The 20250-nt window shown below is 44.6% G+C and overlaps 1 protein-coding gene across 1 annotated transcript in view; it reads left to right on the top strand.

Moving 5' to 3' along the window:
- The first annotated feature begins 2090 nt into the window (after positions 1-2090).
- The window catches only part of LOC126262661 (neuronal acetylcholine receptor subunit alpha-10-like), a 243878-nt gene continuing 225718 nt past the window's right edge, over positions 2091-20250 (top strand). Inside the window, exon 1 of the mRNA XM_049959431.1 lies at positions 2091-2181. Within this exon, the coding sequence (XP_049815388.1) occupies positions 2100-2181 (82 nt within the window). The 5' untranslated portion in view covers positions 2091-2099. The remainder of the gene's footprint in view (positions 2182-20250) is intronic.

The raw sequence follows: 20250 nt of genomic DNA, 5'->3' as shown, positions 1-20250 counted from the left end.
GTCAATTCGCTACAGATCCTCCTGCATTTCAGTACAATTTTCCAATGGTACAATCTCTCGATATACCACAGCTTCATCCGCAAAAAGCCTCAGTAGACTTCCGATGTCATCCACCTGGTCATTTATGTATATTGTAAGTAGCAACGGTCCTACGACACTCCCCTGCGGCACACCTGAAATCACTCTTACTTCGGAAGACTTCTCTCCATTGAGAATGACATGCTGCGTTCTGTTATCTAGGAACTCTTCAATCCAATCACACAATTAGCCTGATAGGCCATATGCTCTTACTTTGTTCATTAAACGACTGTGGGGAACTGTATCGAGCGCCTTGCGGAAGTCAAGAAACACGGCATCTACCTTTGAATCCGTGTCTACGGCCCTTTGAGTCTCGTGGACGAATAGCGCGAGCTGGGTTTAACACGATCGTCTTTCTCGAAACCCATGCTGATTCCTACACAGTAGATTTCTAGTCTCCAGAAAAGTCATTATTCTCGAACATAATACGTGTTCCAAAATTCTACAACTGATCGACGTTAGAGATATAGGTCTATAGTTCTGCACATCTGTTCGACGTCCCTTCTTGAAAACGGGGATGACCTGTGCCCCTTTCCAATCCTTTGGAACGCTACGCTCTTCTAGAGACCTACGGTACACCGCTGCAAGAAGGGCTGCAAGTTCTTCGCTTGCTCTGTGTGAAATGGAACTGATATCCCATCAGGTCCAGCGGTCTTTCGTCTTTTGAGCAATTTTAATTGTTTCTCTATCCCTCTGTCGTCTATTTCGATATCTACCATTCTGTCATGTGTGCTGCCGCGCCTTCCTTGGATTGTATCTCAAATGGTGTTTCGACCAGAATGTGTAGTTCCTGTTGGCTAATATCGTGTTTTACTTATCGTTCTATAAAATAAATCAATTCCGATTCTGTAATTTCCTTGTGTATCAGCAGTGAAGATGGCTATTTATAGCCGAAGTCGAGATGTTGTTGTTGTTGTGGTCTTCAGTCCTGAGACTGGTTTGATGCAGCTCTCCATGCTACTCTATCCTGTGCAAGCTTTTTCATCTCCCAGTACCTACTGCAACCTACATCCTTCTGAATCTACTTAGTGTATTCATCTCTTGGTCTCCCTCTACGATTTTTACCCTCCACGCTGCCCTCCAATACTAAATTGGTGATCCCTTGATGCCTCAGAACATGTCCTACCAACCGATCCCTTATTGTGGTCAATTTATGCCATAAACTTCTCTTCTCCCCAATCCTATTCAATACCTCCTCATTAGTTATGTGATCTACCCATCTAATCTTCAGCATTCTTCTGTAGCACCACATTTCGAAAGCTTCTATTCACTTTTTGTCCAAACTATTTATCGTCCATGTTTCACTTCCATACATGGCTACACTCCATACAAATACTTTCAGAAATGACCTCCTGACACTTAAATCTATACTCGATGTTAACAAATTTCTTCAGAAACGCTTTCCTTGCCATTGCCAGTCTACATTTTATATCCTCTCTACTTCGACCATCATCAGTTATTTTGCTCCCCAAATAGCAAAACTCCTTTACTACTTTAAGTGTCTCATTTCCTAATCTAATACCCTCAGCATCACCCGACTTAATTAGACTACATTCCATTATCCTTGTTTTGCTTTTGTTGATGTTCATCTTATATCCTCCTTTCAAGACACTGTCCATTCCATACAACTGCTCTTCCAAGTCCTTTGCTGTCTCTGACAGAAGTCTAGATACGCAAGAGTAATAAAAGCTAACCTGATTGCGACAGACTGTTGTGTGCCTCTCCTTCCTTATAGTCTAGGATCGCTGTGCATGACAGTTCCTTACGGAATCAGAAGTAGATCTAATAGTCGATTTCGCACTACATTAGGGTGACAGGAAATTTTGATCAGATAGTGGAGGCTGCAGGTGCGACGTATCTGGGGATCCTGCACGCTGAAATTCCCGTGCTGTCGGACACGGTAGCCCTCGCTGGCAGCGCGCAGTCGGCGGTAATCGGTGGCGCGATCTCTGGGGGCGGCGCCGCGCCGTATCTCGTGGCCGGCCGCCGCCTCCGCCCCCGCAGACAGTCTGACGGCGGCCATGGCTTCGGCGGACGCCCTCATGCTGCTGCTGCTGCTGCCTTTGCTGCTGTTAGCCTCGGCTAGAGCGAACATCCAGCCAGGTCTGTAGCCCAGTGACTGCTCCGCATCTGCATCTTCGTGTACGAGTACACAGCACAAGCCGATGTGTCTGGCGTAGGATACTTCGTACTAGTAATATCGTTTTTCTGTTCACTCCACTCGTGTACCGAACGAGGGAATAATGACTGCCTGCAGCATCAACCCGAGCCTCACCGGCAAAAGCTCAGATTTATTTTAGTATGAGAGACAGTGGTCTCTGGTTGATGTCAAAAATGAATTGCAAATCGCCTGATTTTTATCTTCATTTATGTTTGTACCAATTGTGTTGTTGTGATCTTCAGTGGTTTGATGCAGCTCTCTATGCTACTTTATTGTGGTGTGCGTACTGTAAGACCTTCAGTACACACACCATCAGATTATTTGACTTGTCGCTCTAACGAAGTGGGCGAGTGTCAGCAATATGTCTCGTGGTCTTATCGTGGCGTGTTTATCTTCTGCCGTTAGGTCAGGCGATAGAAATGCCACTTGCACGCTTAGAGTAGCAGATTGACGGTGACCAACTTTAAAAAGAACTTGTTTAATTTTCAAACACGTTTATTAAAATAATAACAAGCATAAAAATTACTTAACTGGGTTCTGGATGCTATTTCAATTGACACTCTGAAGTTCCTTTGGTATTGATACAATAATCTTATTCTCATATATATCTCTGATACTTGACAAAAGGGTCTATACATTTATCTTCATGGCTATGTACAGGAATATGGTAATCTTATTAGGCGCATACTGAAACTTGACTATAGACTGGTGCAGACAAATGCAGACTGGTACAGACTGGTGCAGACAAATGCAAACTGGTTCAGACTGGTGCAGACAAATGCAGACTGACAGAGGTCTGTACACTCGTTATAATACCTTGCACTTTCATGTATCACTGCGCGAGTGTGATCTGCGAGGAGAAAAGGTTCTACGTTAGCAGCAATCTCATTGGCTGCGTTACATATTAATACGCCGATCGGCGGAAGCAGAATTTGGTCCGTCTCTATGGCAGCGCCATCTCGTGCGGAGATGGACGAGCACTGCGCCTGCGCTGTTGTGCTTAGCGGGGCACGCTCTAGTGTGGAAGTTGTGTACGCGCTGACTACGTGGAACTATGTACACAACATCTAACCTATGCAAGCATTTTCATCTTCAAATTACTACTGCAACTACATCCTTCTGAATCTGCTTTCTGTGTTTATCTCTTTTTTCCCCTCTTCGGTTTTCACTCCCACTGCCCCACTACCACTTCCCACTAATACTAACCTCATGATACCTTGATGTCTCAGAATGTATCATATCAACCGATCCCTCCTTCTAGTTAAGTTGTGCCACAAAATTATTCTCTCACTATTTCTATTCAGTACGTCGCCATTGATTATGCGATCTACCCATCTAATCTCCAGCATTCTTATGCAGCACCGTGTTTAAAAAGCATGTATTCTCTTCTTGTGTAAAATGTTAGTTGTCAATGTTTCACTTCCACACATTGCTACACTCTAGACCAATACCTTCAGAAAAGGTTCTCTTACACTTAAATGTATATTTGATGTTAACAAACTTCTCTTCACCAGAAACACTTTTCTTGCCATTGCCACTGTTCATTTTATATCCTCTCTATGTCGGCTATCATCAGTTATTTTGCTGCCCAAACAGAAAAACTTATCTACTACTTTTAGCAGCTCTTTTCCTAATCAACCTCCCTATCCATGACTCACATTCCATTCCACATACCATTATCATTTCTTGCTTTTGTTGATGTTCATCTTTTCATCTTACATCCTCCTTTCAAGACACTCCCCATTCCATTCAACTGCTCTTGGAACTATTTTGCTGTCTCTAACAGACTTACAATCTCATTGGCAAATCTACAAGTTTTAATTGCTTCCCCTTGAACTTTAATTTCTACTCCAAATTTTTCTTTACCTTCCTACACAACGTGCTGTATTTACAGCTTGAATAATGTCGTGGATGGGCTATAACCCTGTCTCACTCTGTTCTCAACCACTGATTCCCTTTGATGGTCCTCGACTCTTACAACTGCCTTCTTGTTTCTGCACAAATTGTAAATAGCCTTTCGCTCCTTGTATTTTATCCTTGCTACTTTCAGAATGCCAAAGAGAGTACTCCAGTCAAGATTGCCAAAAGCTTTCTGTGAGTCTACAACTGATATAAACGTAGGTTTGCGTTTCCTTAACCCATTTTCTAAGAGATGTTGTAGGGTCAGTATTGCCTTGCTTGCTCCTACATTTCTCCGGAACACAAACCAGTCTTCCCCGAGGTCGAGTTCTATCAATTTTTTATTTATTCTGCAAGAAATTCTTCTTCTTCTTATTATTATTATTTTGCAATCATGGGTCATTAAAATGATAGCTCGGTAATATTCACACCTGTCAGCTCTTACGGTCTTTAAAATTGGAATCATTATCTGTACCAGTACTTCGGTGAAAATATCGGCACAACGACTCAAGCATCAACGGTATGCACCGTGTGTCGTTTACTGATAGGAGACGTGTTCCACTCCTCCGCAATGCGATATGAAAGCAGTAATCCCACCGTGCTCTTCTCCCTCTAGCTCGCATTCGGTACTGCTCGGTTCTATCTCGAGTTAGTTTTTCCAGCAGTGTCAGTTGTACCTTAACAGTGATATACACAGTATTTAAATAGACACCCTAGCTGCAAGCAGGCGTTGATACACTTCATTGGAAACATGTTGAAAATGTGTGCTCCGACCGGGACTCGAACCCGGGATCTCCTGCTTACATGGCAGACGTTCTATCCATCTGAGCCACCCCGGGCACAGAGGATAGTGCGTCTGCAGGGACTTATCCCTTGCACGCTCCCCGTGAGATCCACATTCCCAACATGTCCACAACACTACATTCGTAGTGCGCCTAATAGATTTGCAAGGGATAAGTCCCTGCAGACGCACTATCCTCTGTGCCCGCGGTGGCTCAGATGGATAGAGCGTCTGCCATGTAAGCAGGAGATCCCGCGTTCGAGTCCCGGTCGGGGCACACATTTTCAACATGTCCCCAATGAAGTGTATCAACGCCTGCTTGCAGCTAGGGTGTCTATTTAATTATCATTTCATTTCGAGCAAAGCTGCATGGTCATCGACGGTAACTGTTCTTTCGGGAACAGATACTACCGTCATATATAGTTAAAAATATGGATGGGTTCCCGGCCTTTGACCTTCTTGTGCGAACGCACACGCTATGCCCGAACTCGTACGGGACTTGGTAGATTAATCTGCCACGAGTAATGAGTATGATGGGCAAACATCTATTAGGTGCACTACGAATGTAGTGTTGTGGACATGTTGGGAATGTGGGTCTCACGGGGAGCGTGCAAGGGATAAGTCCCTGCAGACGCACTATCCTCTGTGCCCGCGGTGGCTCAGATGGATAGAGCGTCTGCCATGTAAGCAGGAGATCCCGCGTTCGAGTCCCGGTCGGGGCACACATTTTCAACATGTCCCCAATGAAGTGTATCAACGCCTGCTTGCAGCTAGGGTGTCTATTTAATTATCATTTCATTTCGAGCAAAGCTGCATGGTCATCGACGGTAACTGTTCTTTCGGGAACAGATACTACCGTCATATATAGTTAAAAATATGGATGGGTTCCCGGCCTTTGACCTTCTTGTGCGAACGCACACGCTATGCCCGAACTCGTACGGGACTTGGTAGATTAATCTGCCACGAGTAATGAGTATGATGGGCAAACATCTATTAGGTGGACTACGAATGTAGTGTTGTGGACATGTTGGGAATGTGGGTCTCACGGGGAGCGTGCAAGGGATAAGTCCCTGCAGACGCACTATCCTCTGTGCCCGCGGTGGCTCAGATAGATAGAGCGTCTGCCATGTAAGCAGGAGATCCCGCGTTCGAGTCCCGGTCGGGGCACACATTTTCAACATGTCCCCAATGAAGTGTATCAACGCCTGCTTGCAGCTAGGGTGTCTATTTAATTATCATTTCATTTCGAGCAAAGCTGCATGGTCATCGACGGTAACTGTTCTTTCGGGAACAGATACTACCGTCATATATAGTTAAAAATATGGATGGGTTCCCGGCCTTTGACCTTCTTGTGCGAACGCACACGCTATGCCCGAACTCGTACGGGACTTGGTAGATTAATCTGCCACGAGTAATGAGTATGATGGGCAAACATCTATTAGGTGCACTACGAATGTAGTGTTGTGGACATGTTGGGAATGTGGGTCTCACGGGGAGCGTGCAAGGGATAAGTCCCTGCAGACGCACTATCCTCTGTGCCCGCGGTGGCTCAGATGGATAGAGCGTCTGCCATGTAAGCAGGAGATCCCGCGTTTGAGTCCCGGTCGGGGCACACATTTTCAACATGTCCCCAATGAAGTGTATCAACGCCTGCTTGCAGCTAGGGTGTCTATTTAATTATCATTTCATTTCGAGCAAAGCTGCATGGTCATCGACGGTAACTGTTCTTTCGGGAACAGATACTACCGTCATATATAGTTAAAAATACACAGTATTGATAGGCTTCCTGACGGAGCAGCCGTACCCGTCTGATTGTTGTTGCATTATTCAGTGTTGTGTGCTGTATATTGCAGGCTTGTAGCGTTTATCTCTTTTGAGGATGCTAATAAAACCTGGGACATTTACCGATGTCGCTTCTTCTTGCACTGCTACTTTAGTAAAATTTCGGATCGCGGAAGACAATTCAGTCAGTAATTCTGCTGCTAACATATCTTCAGAGAAGAACGTAAACGGGGTACCAAACCGAATATAGTAAATCACAAATACACTACCTGCTCAAAACTATCCGGACATCTCTGCGCAGTGCGGAATTGATCACTAGTTGACACGAAAGGCGGACCCGCCAGTATTAAAGGAGTCGGGTACCATTGTATTGTCAGTAGAGAAACAGGAGCAGCACAATGGGTCGATCAGGAAATCGCAGTGGCTTCGAATGTGGATTAGTCACTGGATGTCACCAGATTAACAAATCCGTTAACGACACTTCAACACTTCTAACGCTATCCAAATTGACTGTTGATGACGTGAAGTGGAAACGCGAAGGTACAAGGTGTCACTACTCACTTCGAAAGTGTTACTACCATTCCATCTGGCACAGTGACTGTGCGTAGGGACTTAAAGATAAATGGAATACAAGGCTCGAGCAGCTCTTGACAAGTTAAAGGACGTTGTGGTGGTGTAAACTGTTACACCATTCGATAGTGGATGACTGGAAGCAAGTGGTTTGGGTTGAAGAATCTCGCTTTATCCTGTGTCAGTCCGATGGAAGGGTTTAGGTTTGGCGAATGCCTGAAGGACGTAACTTGACACCGTGTGTAGTGCCAACAGTGAAGTACGGAGAAAGCAGTGTTACGGTGTGGATGTTTTTTCCGTGGTGAGATTGTGGTGCCCTTATTGCGCTTAAGGAAGCGCTAAACGTGGAAAGACACGAAAACATTTTACAGCATTGTGGACTGTGTCTTCCCTGTACAGTAGAGGACTTGTTCGTAGACGATGTTTGTATCAGCATGACAGTCCATCCTATAATAAAGCAGAGAGAGGCAATGGTTTGTGGCCACTAACATTCCCTGAAATGAGCTGGGCTTTCCAGAGGCCCAACATGAATCCAATGGAACACCTCTGGGATGAATTTAGAATGTCGACTTCGCTCTAGACCCCAGCGTCCTGCACCACTACCTTCTGAGGTTTCAGTTCTTCAGGAACAATGGTTTGCCGTTCCTCCATAGACATTCAGACACCTCTCTGAAAGTGTCCCCAACAGAGTTCGTCATACAGGCGAAGGGTGGACATACCTACACTGATGTCCTCTAATAATTGTTCTGATACTTTTGATCAGAGACTGTACATTGTTGTTGTTGTTGTTGTTGTTTTGGTCTTCAGTCTAGAGACTGGTTGTATGTAGTCCTCCATGCTACTCTGTCCTGCGCAAGCTTCTTCATCTTCCAGTACCTACTGCAACCTACATCCTTCTGAATCTGCTTAGTGTATTCATCTCTTGGTCTCCCTCTATGATTTTTACCCTCCACACTGCTCTCCAGTACTAAATTGGTGATCTCTTGATGCCTCAGAACATGTCCTACCAACCTATCCCTTCTTCTAGTCAAGTTGCGCCACAAATTCCTCTTCTCCCTAATTCTATTCAGGACCTCCTCACTAGTTACGTGATCTACCCATCTAATCTTCAGCATTCTGCTGTAGCACCACATTTCGAAAGCTTCTATTCTTTCCTTGTCTAAACTAGTTATAGTCCATGTTTCACTTCCATATATCGCTACATTCCATACAAATACTTTCAGAAATGACTTCCTGAAACTTAGGTCTTCGAGTATACTCGATGTTAACAAATTTCTTCAGGAACGCTTTCCTTGCCATTATTACTCTGTAGTTAGCCAATAGAGACCAAGTGCCTCTTATACCAAGATATTCAGAAACCATCCCTGAAAAGCCTTCGTACTACCATTGGCGGATTTCAATATCGCTCTTTATACTACGCAAGGCACTGCACACTCCGCGGCCGAAGTTTACTGCAAATGTTAACGATGTTCTATCCCTTTCGTATTGTGGGAGGGAAAAGTTGATGTCTATATGTTTGTGCCCACGCGCTAGTCTCATGTATCTTCTGCTCATGCTGCGTATCCGATAAACGCAGTGGTGGTAGCTACATTGCTGCACAGGGTTCAAATGGTTCAAATGGCTCTGAGCACTATGGGACTTAACATCTGAGGTCATCAGTCCCTAGAACTTAGAGCTACTTAAACCTAACTGACCTAAGGACATCACACACATCCATGCCCGAGGCAGGATTCGAACCTGCGACCGTAGCAGTCGCGCGGTTCCGGACTGAACGAACTAGAACCGCTCGGCCACCGCTGGCGGAGCTGCACAGTGTTCCTCGAATACGTGTTTCCCAAATTTACCCAGTGGAGTTCCACTAGAACACACCCCTCTTCCGCTTTAAGTTCCTCGAATATCTGAGGTATGGACTATGCCAATCTCTTAGTATCCTAGGGGTGTGTCTATGAATTCGTACCGTACTTGTTATACCCACTCAGTAAGGACCCTGGAACAGTGCTCTAGCATTTGTTGCATTAGCACGTCGTTACGATTTTATTTACAGATGCATTGCTGTGACCCCCGATTTCATTTCGCTTCTTAACGATCTGAGTTGCCTCATACAGGGTGTTACAAAAAGGTACGGCCAAACTTTCAGGAAACATTCCTCACACACAAAGAAAGAAAATATGTTATGTGGACATCTGTCCGGAAACGCTTACTTTCCATGTTAGAGATCATTTTTTACTTCTCTTCAAATCACATTAATCATGGAATGGAAACACACAGCAACAGAACGTACCAGCGTGACTTCAAACACTTTGTTACAGGAAATGTTCAAAATATCCTCCGTTAGCGAGGATACATGCATCCACCCTCCGTCGCATGGAATCCTTGATGCGCTGATGCAGCCCTGGAGAATGGAGTATTGTATCACAGCCGTCAACAGTACGAGCACGAAGAGTCTCTACATATGGTACCGGGGTTGCGTAGATAAGGGCTTTCAAATGCTCCCATAAATGAAAGAGGGTTGAGGTCAGGAGAGCGTGGAGGCCATGGAATTGGTCCCGCCTCTACCAATCCATCGGTCACAGAATCTGTTGCTGAGAAGCGTACGAACACTTCGACTGAAATGTGCAGGAGCTCCATCGTGCATGAACCACATGTTGTGTCGTACTTGTAAAGGCACATGTTCTAGCAGCACAGGTAGAGTATCCCGTATGAAATCATGATAACGTGCTCCATTGAACGTAGGTGGAAGAACATGGGGCCCAATCAAGACATCACCAACAATGCCTGCCCAAACGTTTACAGAAAATCTGTGTTGATGACGTGATTGCACAATTGCGTGCGGATTCTCGTCAGCCCACACATGTTGATTGTGAAAATTTACAATTTGATCACGTTGGAATGAAGCCTCATCCGTGAAGAGATCATTTGCACTGAAATGAGGATTGACACATTGTTGGATGAACCATTCGCAGAAGTGTACCCGTGGAGGCCAATCAGCTGCTGATAGTGCCTGCACACGCTGTACATGGTACGGAAACAACTGGTTCTCCCGTAGCACTCTCCATACAGTGACGTGGTCAACGTTACCTTGTACAGCAGCAACTTCTCTGACGCTGACATTAGGGTTATCGTCAACTGCACGAAGAATTGCCTCGTCCATTGCAGGTGTCCTCGTCGTTCTAGGTCTTCCCCAGTCGCGAGTCATAGGCTGCAATGTTCCGTGCTCCCTAAGGCTCCGATCAATTGCTTCGAACGTCTTCCTGTCGGGACACCTTCGTTCTGGAAATCTGTCTCGATACAAACGTACCGCGCCACGGCTATTGCCCCTAGCTAATCCATACATCAAATGGGCATCTACCAACTCCGCATTTGTAAACATTGCACTGACTGCAAAACCACGTTCGTGATGAACACTAACCTGTTGATGCTACGTACTGATGTGCTTGATGCTAGTACTGTAGAGCAATGAGTGGTATGTCAACACAAGCACCGAAGTCAACATTACCTTCCTTGAATTGGGCCAACTGGCGGTGAATCGAAGAAGTACAGTACATACTGACGAAACTGAAATGAGCTCTAACATGGAAATTAAGCGTTTCCGGACACGTGTCCACATAACATCTTTATTTGTGTGTGAGGAATGTTTCCTGAAAGTTTGGCCGTACCTTTTTGTAACATCCTGTATATGCGCCTGTCATCCGAGAGCAAGTAATGGACTCTCTCCGACATTCTGTGTAAGCCCGCGCCATTGGTCGGAGACAAGTAGCAGCTTCATTAGGCACAGGCTTCCAGTAGCACCACAACACAAACGGCTGCGTTTGGACTGGTGCCGTGTCCAAGAAACATCCACTGGTGATCAACAGCATCGTATTGCCGTCAGTCACGAATCACGGTTGTACACTTTCACGAGTGACCATCGTCGACGAGCTTGGTGATGTTCTGGAGAGAATGCCTGTTCTTCCAATTTTTGTAGAGACATAGCGGTGATACTCCTGGTGTCTTGGTGCGGGGAACCACCGGGTATGACTCCAGATCACGGCCTATAGTGACTGAGGGACCTCCGAGGCCACAACGGTACGTCTTGGACATTGTCTGTCCTCATACATGACCTCTCTTGCGACAGTATCGTTGTGGCATTTTGCAATAGAATAATGGCCTTCCGTACCTGGTACCTGTCTTTATGAACTGCTTCGTGCTATTGAGATATTTCTGTGTGCAGCAAGATCCCCATATCTGTCCCCGATAGGACATAATTGGGACCAGCGCCGACCGCAATTCCGTCCCAGAGCCATTGTCCAGGATTGAGGACCCACTTACAACAGTTGTTAGCCATCTAGCCTCAGAAGAGGGTACAGCGGCCTTATAGCGTCTCTCCCAAGCGAATCAGTGCAAGCATACAGGCCAGATCGTGTGCAACGTTAAGTGGGCTCATACCGTCCAGTTCTTTGTGAATTTGACTCGATTTTGTAATCACCGAAATGATATCACCTACTCTGTCAACCGGTTATTCAGTCTTTTCATCCTTTTCTGGGTGCTTCAGTTTTTTTTTATTAGGCGGTTGTTGTTGTTGTTGTGGTCTTCAGTCCTGAGACTGGTTTGATGCAACTCTCCATGCTACTCTATCCTGTGCAAGCTTCTTCATCTCCCAGTATCTACTGCAGCCTACATCCTTCTGAATCTGCTTAGTGTATTCACCTCTTGGTCTCCCTCTATGATTTTTATCCTCCACGCTGCCCTCCAATACTAAATTGGTGATCCCTCGATGTCTCAGAACATGTCCTACCAACCGATTCCTTCTTCTGGTCAAGTTGTGCCACAAGCTCCTCTTCTCCCCAATTCTATTCAATACCTCCTCATTAGTTATGTAATCTACCCATCTAATCTTCAGCATTCTTCTGTAGCACCACATTTCGAAAGCTTCTATTCTCTTCTTGTCTAAATTATTTATCGTCCACGTTTCACTTCCATACATGGCTACACTCCATACAAATACTTTCAGAAATGACTTCCTGACACTTAAATCTATACTCGATGTTAACAAATTTCTCTTCTTCAGAAACGCTTTCCTTGCCATTGCCAGTCTACATTTTATATCCTCTCTACTTCGACCATCATCAGTTATTTTGCTCCCCAAATATCAAAACTCCTTTACTACTCTAAGTTTCTCATTTCCTAATCTAATTCCCTAAGCATCACTCGACTTAATTCGACTACATTCCATTATCCTCGTTTTGCTTTTGTTGATGTTCATCTTATACCCTCCTTTCAAGACACTGTACATTCCATTAAACTGCTCTGCCAAGTCCTTTGCTGTCTCTGACAGAATTACAATATCATCGGCGAACCTCAAAGTTTTTATTTCTCCTCCATGGATTTTAATACCTACTCCAAACTTTACTTTTGTTTCGTTTATTGCTTGCTCAATATACAGATTGAATAACATTGGGGATAGGCTACAACCCTGTCTCACTCCCTTCCCAATCACTGCTTCCCTTTCGTGCTCCTCGACTCTTATAACTGCGATCTGCTTTCTGTACAAATGAGGCGGTGTAGTTTACAAAACCGCTCACGGTACTCATTCCCAAGAAATCTGGAATTACGTTTGCGGTAAGTTTCAGCTAGCTCCTGTTATTTAGCGTGGACTTCAAATTGGTAACTCACTCAATGAACAATGGAATACAGTCAGTACCGAAAATAATATTAAGAAGATGTAAAGAAGTCAGAATTAAAAGATAATTCAGTTGAGGAGACTTTAGCGGATTGTAATAGCTTGGTACATTTGACTCGGTCTGCAAATGATATTCCTGTGGTATTAAAAAAAATCTTCTTGAGAAATTTAAAATCCTTTTGAGAAACTAAAAGATCCTGACCAGAAAATAAAAATCTTCTGGAACATTTAAAAAAAATCCTCTTCGTAAATTGAAAATCCTCTCAGAAAACAAAAGTCCTCTCAGAAACTAAAAATACTCATAGTAATTTAAAATATTGTTGAAAATTAAAAATTTTGGAGTCCAACATTTCTCTTAGAAAGCAAAAATCATCATCGAATGAAGAATCCTCTTAAAAAGTATCTTCTTGGAAGCTAAAAAAAATTCTTGGAAAATAAAATATCCCTATGAAAACCAAAATCCTCTTGAAACCTAGCTATATATTACCTAAATTACCTTTCGTTTTTATGTACAACTCCTGGGTTGGTGGCCGAAACACACGTAATTACACAACTGAAAATAATTGTGTTAATTGACCATTCATAATTCTAGATTAGGTCCATTCCACTTAGGCATATGTGTAAATTTCCCTTGCTTGACAAGTCCGAGGGCTTTATATTGATAAACAGTCTACCCATCTGCTGAGGGGGCTACTCTTAGAAATTTCTGAAATATGAGTTTGTGCTAGTTTTTCGGCGTCGTGCTACTTCACTCATTGTTTCTGGAGTAGATAATCTTAAAATTCTTTGTGATGAAACGTCTCTGTGGACACATCTTAACATACGAATTTGACACTGATGGACAAAATGGACCTTTGAAAATGTTTCAAAACGTGTGCTCAATTCGTTTTGATGTACACTCCTGGAAATGGAAAAAAGAACACATTGACACCGGTGTGTCAGACCCACCATACTTGCTCCGGACACTGCGAGAGGGCTGTACAAGCAATGATCACACGCACGGCACAGCGGACACACCAGGACCCGCGGTGTTGGCCGTCGAATGGCGCTAGCTGCGCAGCATTTGTGCACCGCCGCCGTCAGAGTCAGCCAGTTTGCCGTGGCATACGGAGCTCCATCGCAGTCTTTAACACTGGTAGCATGCCGCGACAGCGTGGACGTGAACCGTATGTGCAGTTGACGGACTTTGAGCGAGGGAGTATAGTGGGCATGCGGGAGGCCGGGTGGACGTACCGCCGAATTGCTCAACACGTGGGGCGTGAGGTCTCCACAGTACATCGATGTTGTCGCCAGTGGTCGGCGGAAGGTGCACGTACCCGTCGACCTGGGACCGGACCGCAGCGACGCACGGATGCACGCCAAGACCGTAGGATCCTACGCAGTGCCGTAGGGGACCACACCGCCACTTCCCAGCAAATTAGGGACACTGTTGCTCCTGGGGTATCGGCGAGGACCATTCGCAACCGTCTCCATGAAGCTGGGCTACGGTCCCGCACACCGTTAGGCCGTCTTCCGCTCACGCCCCAACATCGTGCAGCCCGCCTCCAGTGGTGTCGCGACAGGCGTGAATGGAGGGACGAATGGAGACGTGTCGTCTTCAGCGATGAGAGTCGCTTCTGCCTTGGTGCCAATGATGGTCGTATGCGTGTTTGGCGCCGTGCAGGTGAGCGCCACAATCAGGACTGCATACGACCGAGGCACACAGGGCCAACACCCGGCATCATGGTGTGGGGAGCGATCTCCTACACTGGCCGTACACCACTGGTGATCGTCGAGGGGACACTGAATAGTGCACGGTACATCCAAACCGTCATCGAACCCATCGTTCTACCATTCCTAGACCGGCAAGGGAACTTGCTGTTCCAACAGGACAATGCACGTCCGCATGTATCCCGTGCCACCCAACGTGCTCTAGAAGGTGTAAGTCAACTACCCTGGCCAGCAAGATCTCCGGATCTGTCCCCATTGAGCATGTTTGGGACTGGATGAAGCGTCGTCTCACGCGGTCCGCACGTCCAGCACGAACGCTGGTCCAACTGAGGCGCCAGGTGGAAATGGCATGGCAAGCCGTTCCACAGGACTACATCCAGCATCTCTACGATCGTCTCCATGGGAGAATAGCAGCCTGCATTGCTGCGAAAGGTGGATATACACTGTACTAGTGCCGACATTGTGCATGCTCTGTTGCCTGTGTCTATGTGCCTGTGGTTCTGTCAGTGTGATCATGTGATGTATCTGACCCCAGGAATGTGTCAATAAAGTTTCCCCTTCCTGGGACAATGAATTCACGGTGTTCTTATTTCAATTTCCAGGAGTGTATTTTATTTGTGTGTGGTACCGTGGTGCATTGCTTGTCGTTGTCTGATAAATTTTGACTGTTGGTAACCATGGGGCATCTTCTCGTAATTATTGTGGTTCCTATTGTTTTGGTTTCTGGTAAAAATGACGACGTAACTCTGTGCTGCCCTCAGCAAGTAATGGTTTGTCGGCGATCTAGTAAGCTAAGAAGACAAAATCGTTCTGTATGTGGTGTCTCTCTGGGCGTCAAGAAGTTTAGAGTGTTGTTTTCCCATTCTGATGGCAGCTGACTTTTTCTTGTATAAAATTCCTCCCCTATACCTTTAATATTCACTGACGATATCTCCCACCAAGTCCACGTCCTCCTTTTTGCTCAGTACTATACTGATGTCATTCCCATACAAGTGTATGGACTCCTTAGTGCCAAATAACTTTGTCCCTCTAAGAGATTCGTGCAATTCACGCAGAACCAGCTCGGTAACAGTAGTCTAGCGCACGGAAGACGAGATGAATGCGTTGTTAATTTTCAGTTTGGTCCTCGAATCCTAGACAGATCTATTTATGAGGCGCGTGTATGTGTTTGAAAGCTCATATTCTTTTAACATCGCGACAAGGCAGCAATGTTTCATTCTATCGGTGGCTTTTACAAAACCAAAAACGTTTATACCCTAAGTCCTAATATTAACTAAGGATTGTTTTAAACTTGAAGTGGAGAGCAATGACGTTTTTGGTGATACATGGAAAGCTTATCAAAAAGATAGATTTAACAGAAAAGAAACTTTAGATCTGGCGAAGTTCACAATAAACCCGACTACGAACCAACATGGTCAACAGTCTCAGGTCATAGATTAATAATCGTTGTTTCTACCGGCCACCGAATGCAGACACATCGATTATAGAGTCACCCAAAGATAACGTAAACTCGATAACACGGATATAGCCTGAACATACGGTAGTAATAGTTGGCGACACTTTAACCTGGCCAGTATCGACTACAAGAACTGGGGACAAATTTCCTACTGGAAGACTAAAAGCCTTGAGAAACAATAACTAATAGTTTGAATATTAAGGCTGTCCAAGAAGGATGCAGCTTTTGAAACGCACAACATTTGTATTCTAATAAGTTAGCAGCACTGAAAGTTTCACGAATTTCGTCTGTTTTCTTTGTGGTTAATAATGGAGCGCTTCACGACGAAGCAGCCTGTTGTCTTAGTGAAAACTATTTACAAATGCTTTGAATATTGCGCAGAGCCTGTCGGCAAACTCCGTGGAATGTTTGTTCGTCAACGTACTGCACCGAATAAGTCGGCTACGATGAGACTAATTCCTAGATTGGAGAAACCAGGAGCAGATGTGGGCAATAAACCCTTCAGGCTTTCTCGTGTTAATCGTTCTGCGGAAAATATCGCTATAGTTAGAGAGTTAATATTGTAAGTCCGGAGAAATCTAATCGGTGACGTTTTCAAAAATGGGATATTCCCAGAACCATCACACATCGAATTTTGAAAGAATATCTGCACGTTTCGGTCAGTAAGACTCAAATGACACAAGAACTGAAACCAAACGATCACGATAAGCGCCGAGCATGTGCCCTTTGGGCACTTGTAAAAAGAAGTGTAGACAAAAATTTCATCACGAAAATAAAATTACTTGGCGAAGCACTCTTTCTGTTGAATGGCTTCGTGAACAAAGAAAATGGCAGGTTTTGAGACACATAATACCCTCGATTAAGTATGAGAAAGCTATTACATCCACAATCAGTGACAGTATGGTGTGGAATTTGGGCTGAGAGCCCAACTGATCCGTACTTCTTCGAAGATGAGGCCGGAAACGCATTAACAGTCGTCGGCGAACGCTTCAGCAAGAGTTAAGAGAGTTTTGTGGTCTGAACTGTGAAAGACGTATTGTGCTAAGAAGCAATGACTGCTCCCATAACTAGTGATAGTTAAGGCTGAAACCTTCAGGCTATGCAAAAAGAAAAAAATAATGATACTAATTCTGTGCCCCAGGTAACAATTGTAAATGCAGTCTGGCCCGTAAAGTTTGTTACATACACGTACACTTTCATGATTCAGCAAACCGAAATAATGGGCTTGCATAGCAACTATTTGAATACTACAGTGAGTAACGATTCATGCAGACGGTGATCCAAAAGGGGGCAAGTGTTGGCTTTATGCTCGTATCGTTCATCTGTACAATGAGAATGCTTTCTCTGTTTGCTAATCACTGACTTTAAATACAAAGAATAATTAAAACCTCGGTGCACAGTTCGTGAATATCTTCTTCATTTAACCTCACTGAAATATGCGAGATCACTTTGCACAGTATCTAGCAAGCAACATTCATCGAAACAGCACATGTCGATCTACCTTGTCTGCACTGAAACCTTATACGAGGTGTGGCTAGAAAAAAACCGGACTAGTACTGGTGAAACAATAAAACGAATGCAATAAGGCTGAAAGTCGCGTGGCCTGTCACGTGACTCTCGCTCCGCCTACTGCTCGAGTTTCATCTGCCTCCTGCACTCAGTCTGCCCGTGGCGTCTGTTTTAAGTAGTTGACGTTTTGTCTGTGCGTCGGAAAATGTTGAGTGTACAGAAAGAACAGCGTGTTAACATCAAATTTTGTTTCAAACTAGGAAAATCTGCAAGTGAAACGTTTGTAATGTTACAACAAGTGTACGGCGATGATTGTTTATCGCGAACACAAGTGTTTGAGTGGTTTAAACGATTTAAAGATGGCCGCGAAGACACCAGTGATGACACTCGCACTGGCAGACCATTGTCAGCAAAAACTGATGCAAACATTGAAAAAATCGGTAAACTTGTTCGACACTTTCCTTGTCAACTCCTGTTAACTCAGACACTGCTCTGATTGTTAAACGGCGATCTTGTCGAACAAGTTTACCGATTTTTTCAATGTTTGCATCAGTTTTTGCTGACAATGGTCTGCCAGTGCGAGTGTCATCACTGGTGTCTTCGCGGCCATCTTTCAATCGTTTAAACCACTCAAACACTTGTGTTCGCGATAAACAATCATCGCAGTACACTTTTAACATTACAAACGTTTCACTTGCAGATTTTCCTAGTTTGAAACAAAATTTGATGTTAACACGCTGTTCTTTCTGTACACTCAACATTTTCCGACGCACAGACAAAACGTCAACTACTTAAAACAGACGCCACGGGCAGACTGAGTGCAGGAGGCAGATGAAACTCGAGCAGTAGGCGGAGCGAGAGTCACGTGACAGGCCACGCGACTTTCAGCATTATTGCATTCGTTTTATTGTTTCACCAGTACTAGTCCGGTTTTTTTCTAGCCACACCTCGTAACATCCAAAGGAAAGTTACTTATTAGTAATAGTTTGTGACTGCCACTAAGTCTGTGGTTTTGGATACCCCAGAATACTTATGGACGTGAGGCAAAACCACAGTACTCAACAAGAAGGCCGGCATGAAGACTGGTACTATATTATCCAGCAACAACAATCAAAAATAGTTACCAACCGTGCACAGGCAGGGTGACGACCCCAGCGATCGACCAAATGGTGTAAATTGCCCTCAAGATCACCCCATTGCGGGTTGAAACCGGTTGGCGGCAAAATAAATAATGCGATTGTGATTGTCATTTTGAATAATTGAATAACAATGAATGATGTGATTTTGATCGAAATAATTCCGGAAGAAATAGATTGATGACTGTTTATCGATATAAAGCACTCGGATTTGTCGAGCAAGGGAAATTTGCACATAAGCCTAAGTGGAACGGACCTTATCTAGAATTATGAATTTCGGTCACGTACGGTAATTATTTTCCTTGCTGTAACGTGTTGAATAGGGGAAGTTTAATTATAACCACCCAGTACATACTGAGGACATTGCACGCGGGGCGTTCGTGGTCAAATACAACAGCGCCACCTGCAGGCTTAGTTATCACCTGCATTTATGCTCAAGCATGCATTTCTCACGAGTTTCCATATTTTTGTTCAACCCCTGTATGTGAAACAGTAGTTGACATGCCCCGGGAACTGCAGATTTGGTGCGCTTTCCTTGTGAAGGGTTCCAGGACAATATCCTTCATAGTTTCAGGTCAATAACGCAGTTAGAACCTCATCAGGGGCCACAGACACATGTTACGTACCGAATTCTATACTGCCAGTCAGACTCATTGTCTTCCGTGCTTTTGCTACGGTCGCAGGTTCGAATCCTGCCTCGGGCATGGGTGTGTGTGATGTCCTTAGGTTAGTTAGGTTTAAGTAGTTCTAAGTTCTAGGGGACTTATGACCTAAGATGTTGAGTCCCATAGTGCTCAGAGCCATTTTTTCTTCCGTGCTTTTCAATAAAGTGACACACCTGTGACCTGAGTCAACACCTGTCCAGGCAAACTGTGTGTGGTAATGTCTCTTGCTGTGTCCTGCCATCTAGCATGTAAGTCGAGGCATGGAAGTTAAAAAAAAAATTAGTCTAACGGCCTCATATGGCACGTCAGCATATATACAGGGTGTTACCAAAAGGTACGGCCAAACTTTCAGGAAACGTTCCTCACACCCAAATAAAGAAAAGATGTTATGTGGACATGTGTCCGGAAACGCTTAATTTCCATGTTAGAGCTCATTTTAGTTTCGTCAGTATGTACTGTACTTTTTCGATTCACCGCCAGTTGGTCCAATTGAAGGAAGGTAATGTTGACGTCAGTGCTTGTGTTGACATGCGACTCATTGCTCTACAGTACTAGCATCAAGCACATCAGTACGTAGCATCAACAGGTTAGTGTTAATCAAGAACGTGGTTCTGCAGTCAGTGCAATGTTTACAAATGCGGAGTTGGCAGATGCCCTTTTGATGTATGTATTAGCTAGGGGCAATAGCCGTGGCGCGGTACGTTTGTATCGAGACAGATTTCCAGAACGAAGGTGTCCCGACAGGAAGACGTTCGAAGCAATTGATGAGCGTCTTAGGGAGTACGGAACATTCCAGCCTATGACTCGCGACTGGAGAAGACCTAGAACGACGAGGACACCTGCA

Source organism: Schistocerca nitens, chromosome 6, assembly GCF_023898315.1.
Source record: "Schistocerca nitens isolate TAMUIC-IGC-003100 chromosome 6, iqSchNite1.1, whole genome shotgun sequence".
In the NCBI taxonomy this organism is placed as follows: domain Eukaryota; kingdom Metazoa; phylum Arthropoda; class Insecta; order Orthoptera; family Acrididae; genus Schistocerca; species Schistocerca nitens.
The sequence above is the reverse complement of the archived record's forward strand: the minus strand, read 5'-3'. Positions and strand labels throughout refer to the sequence as shown.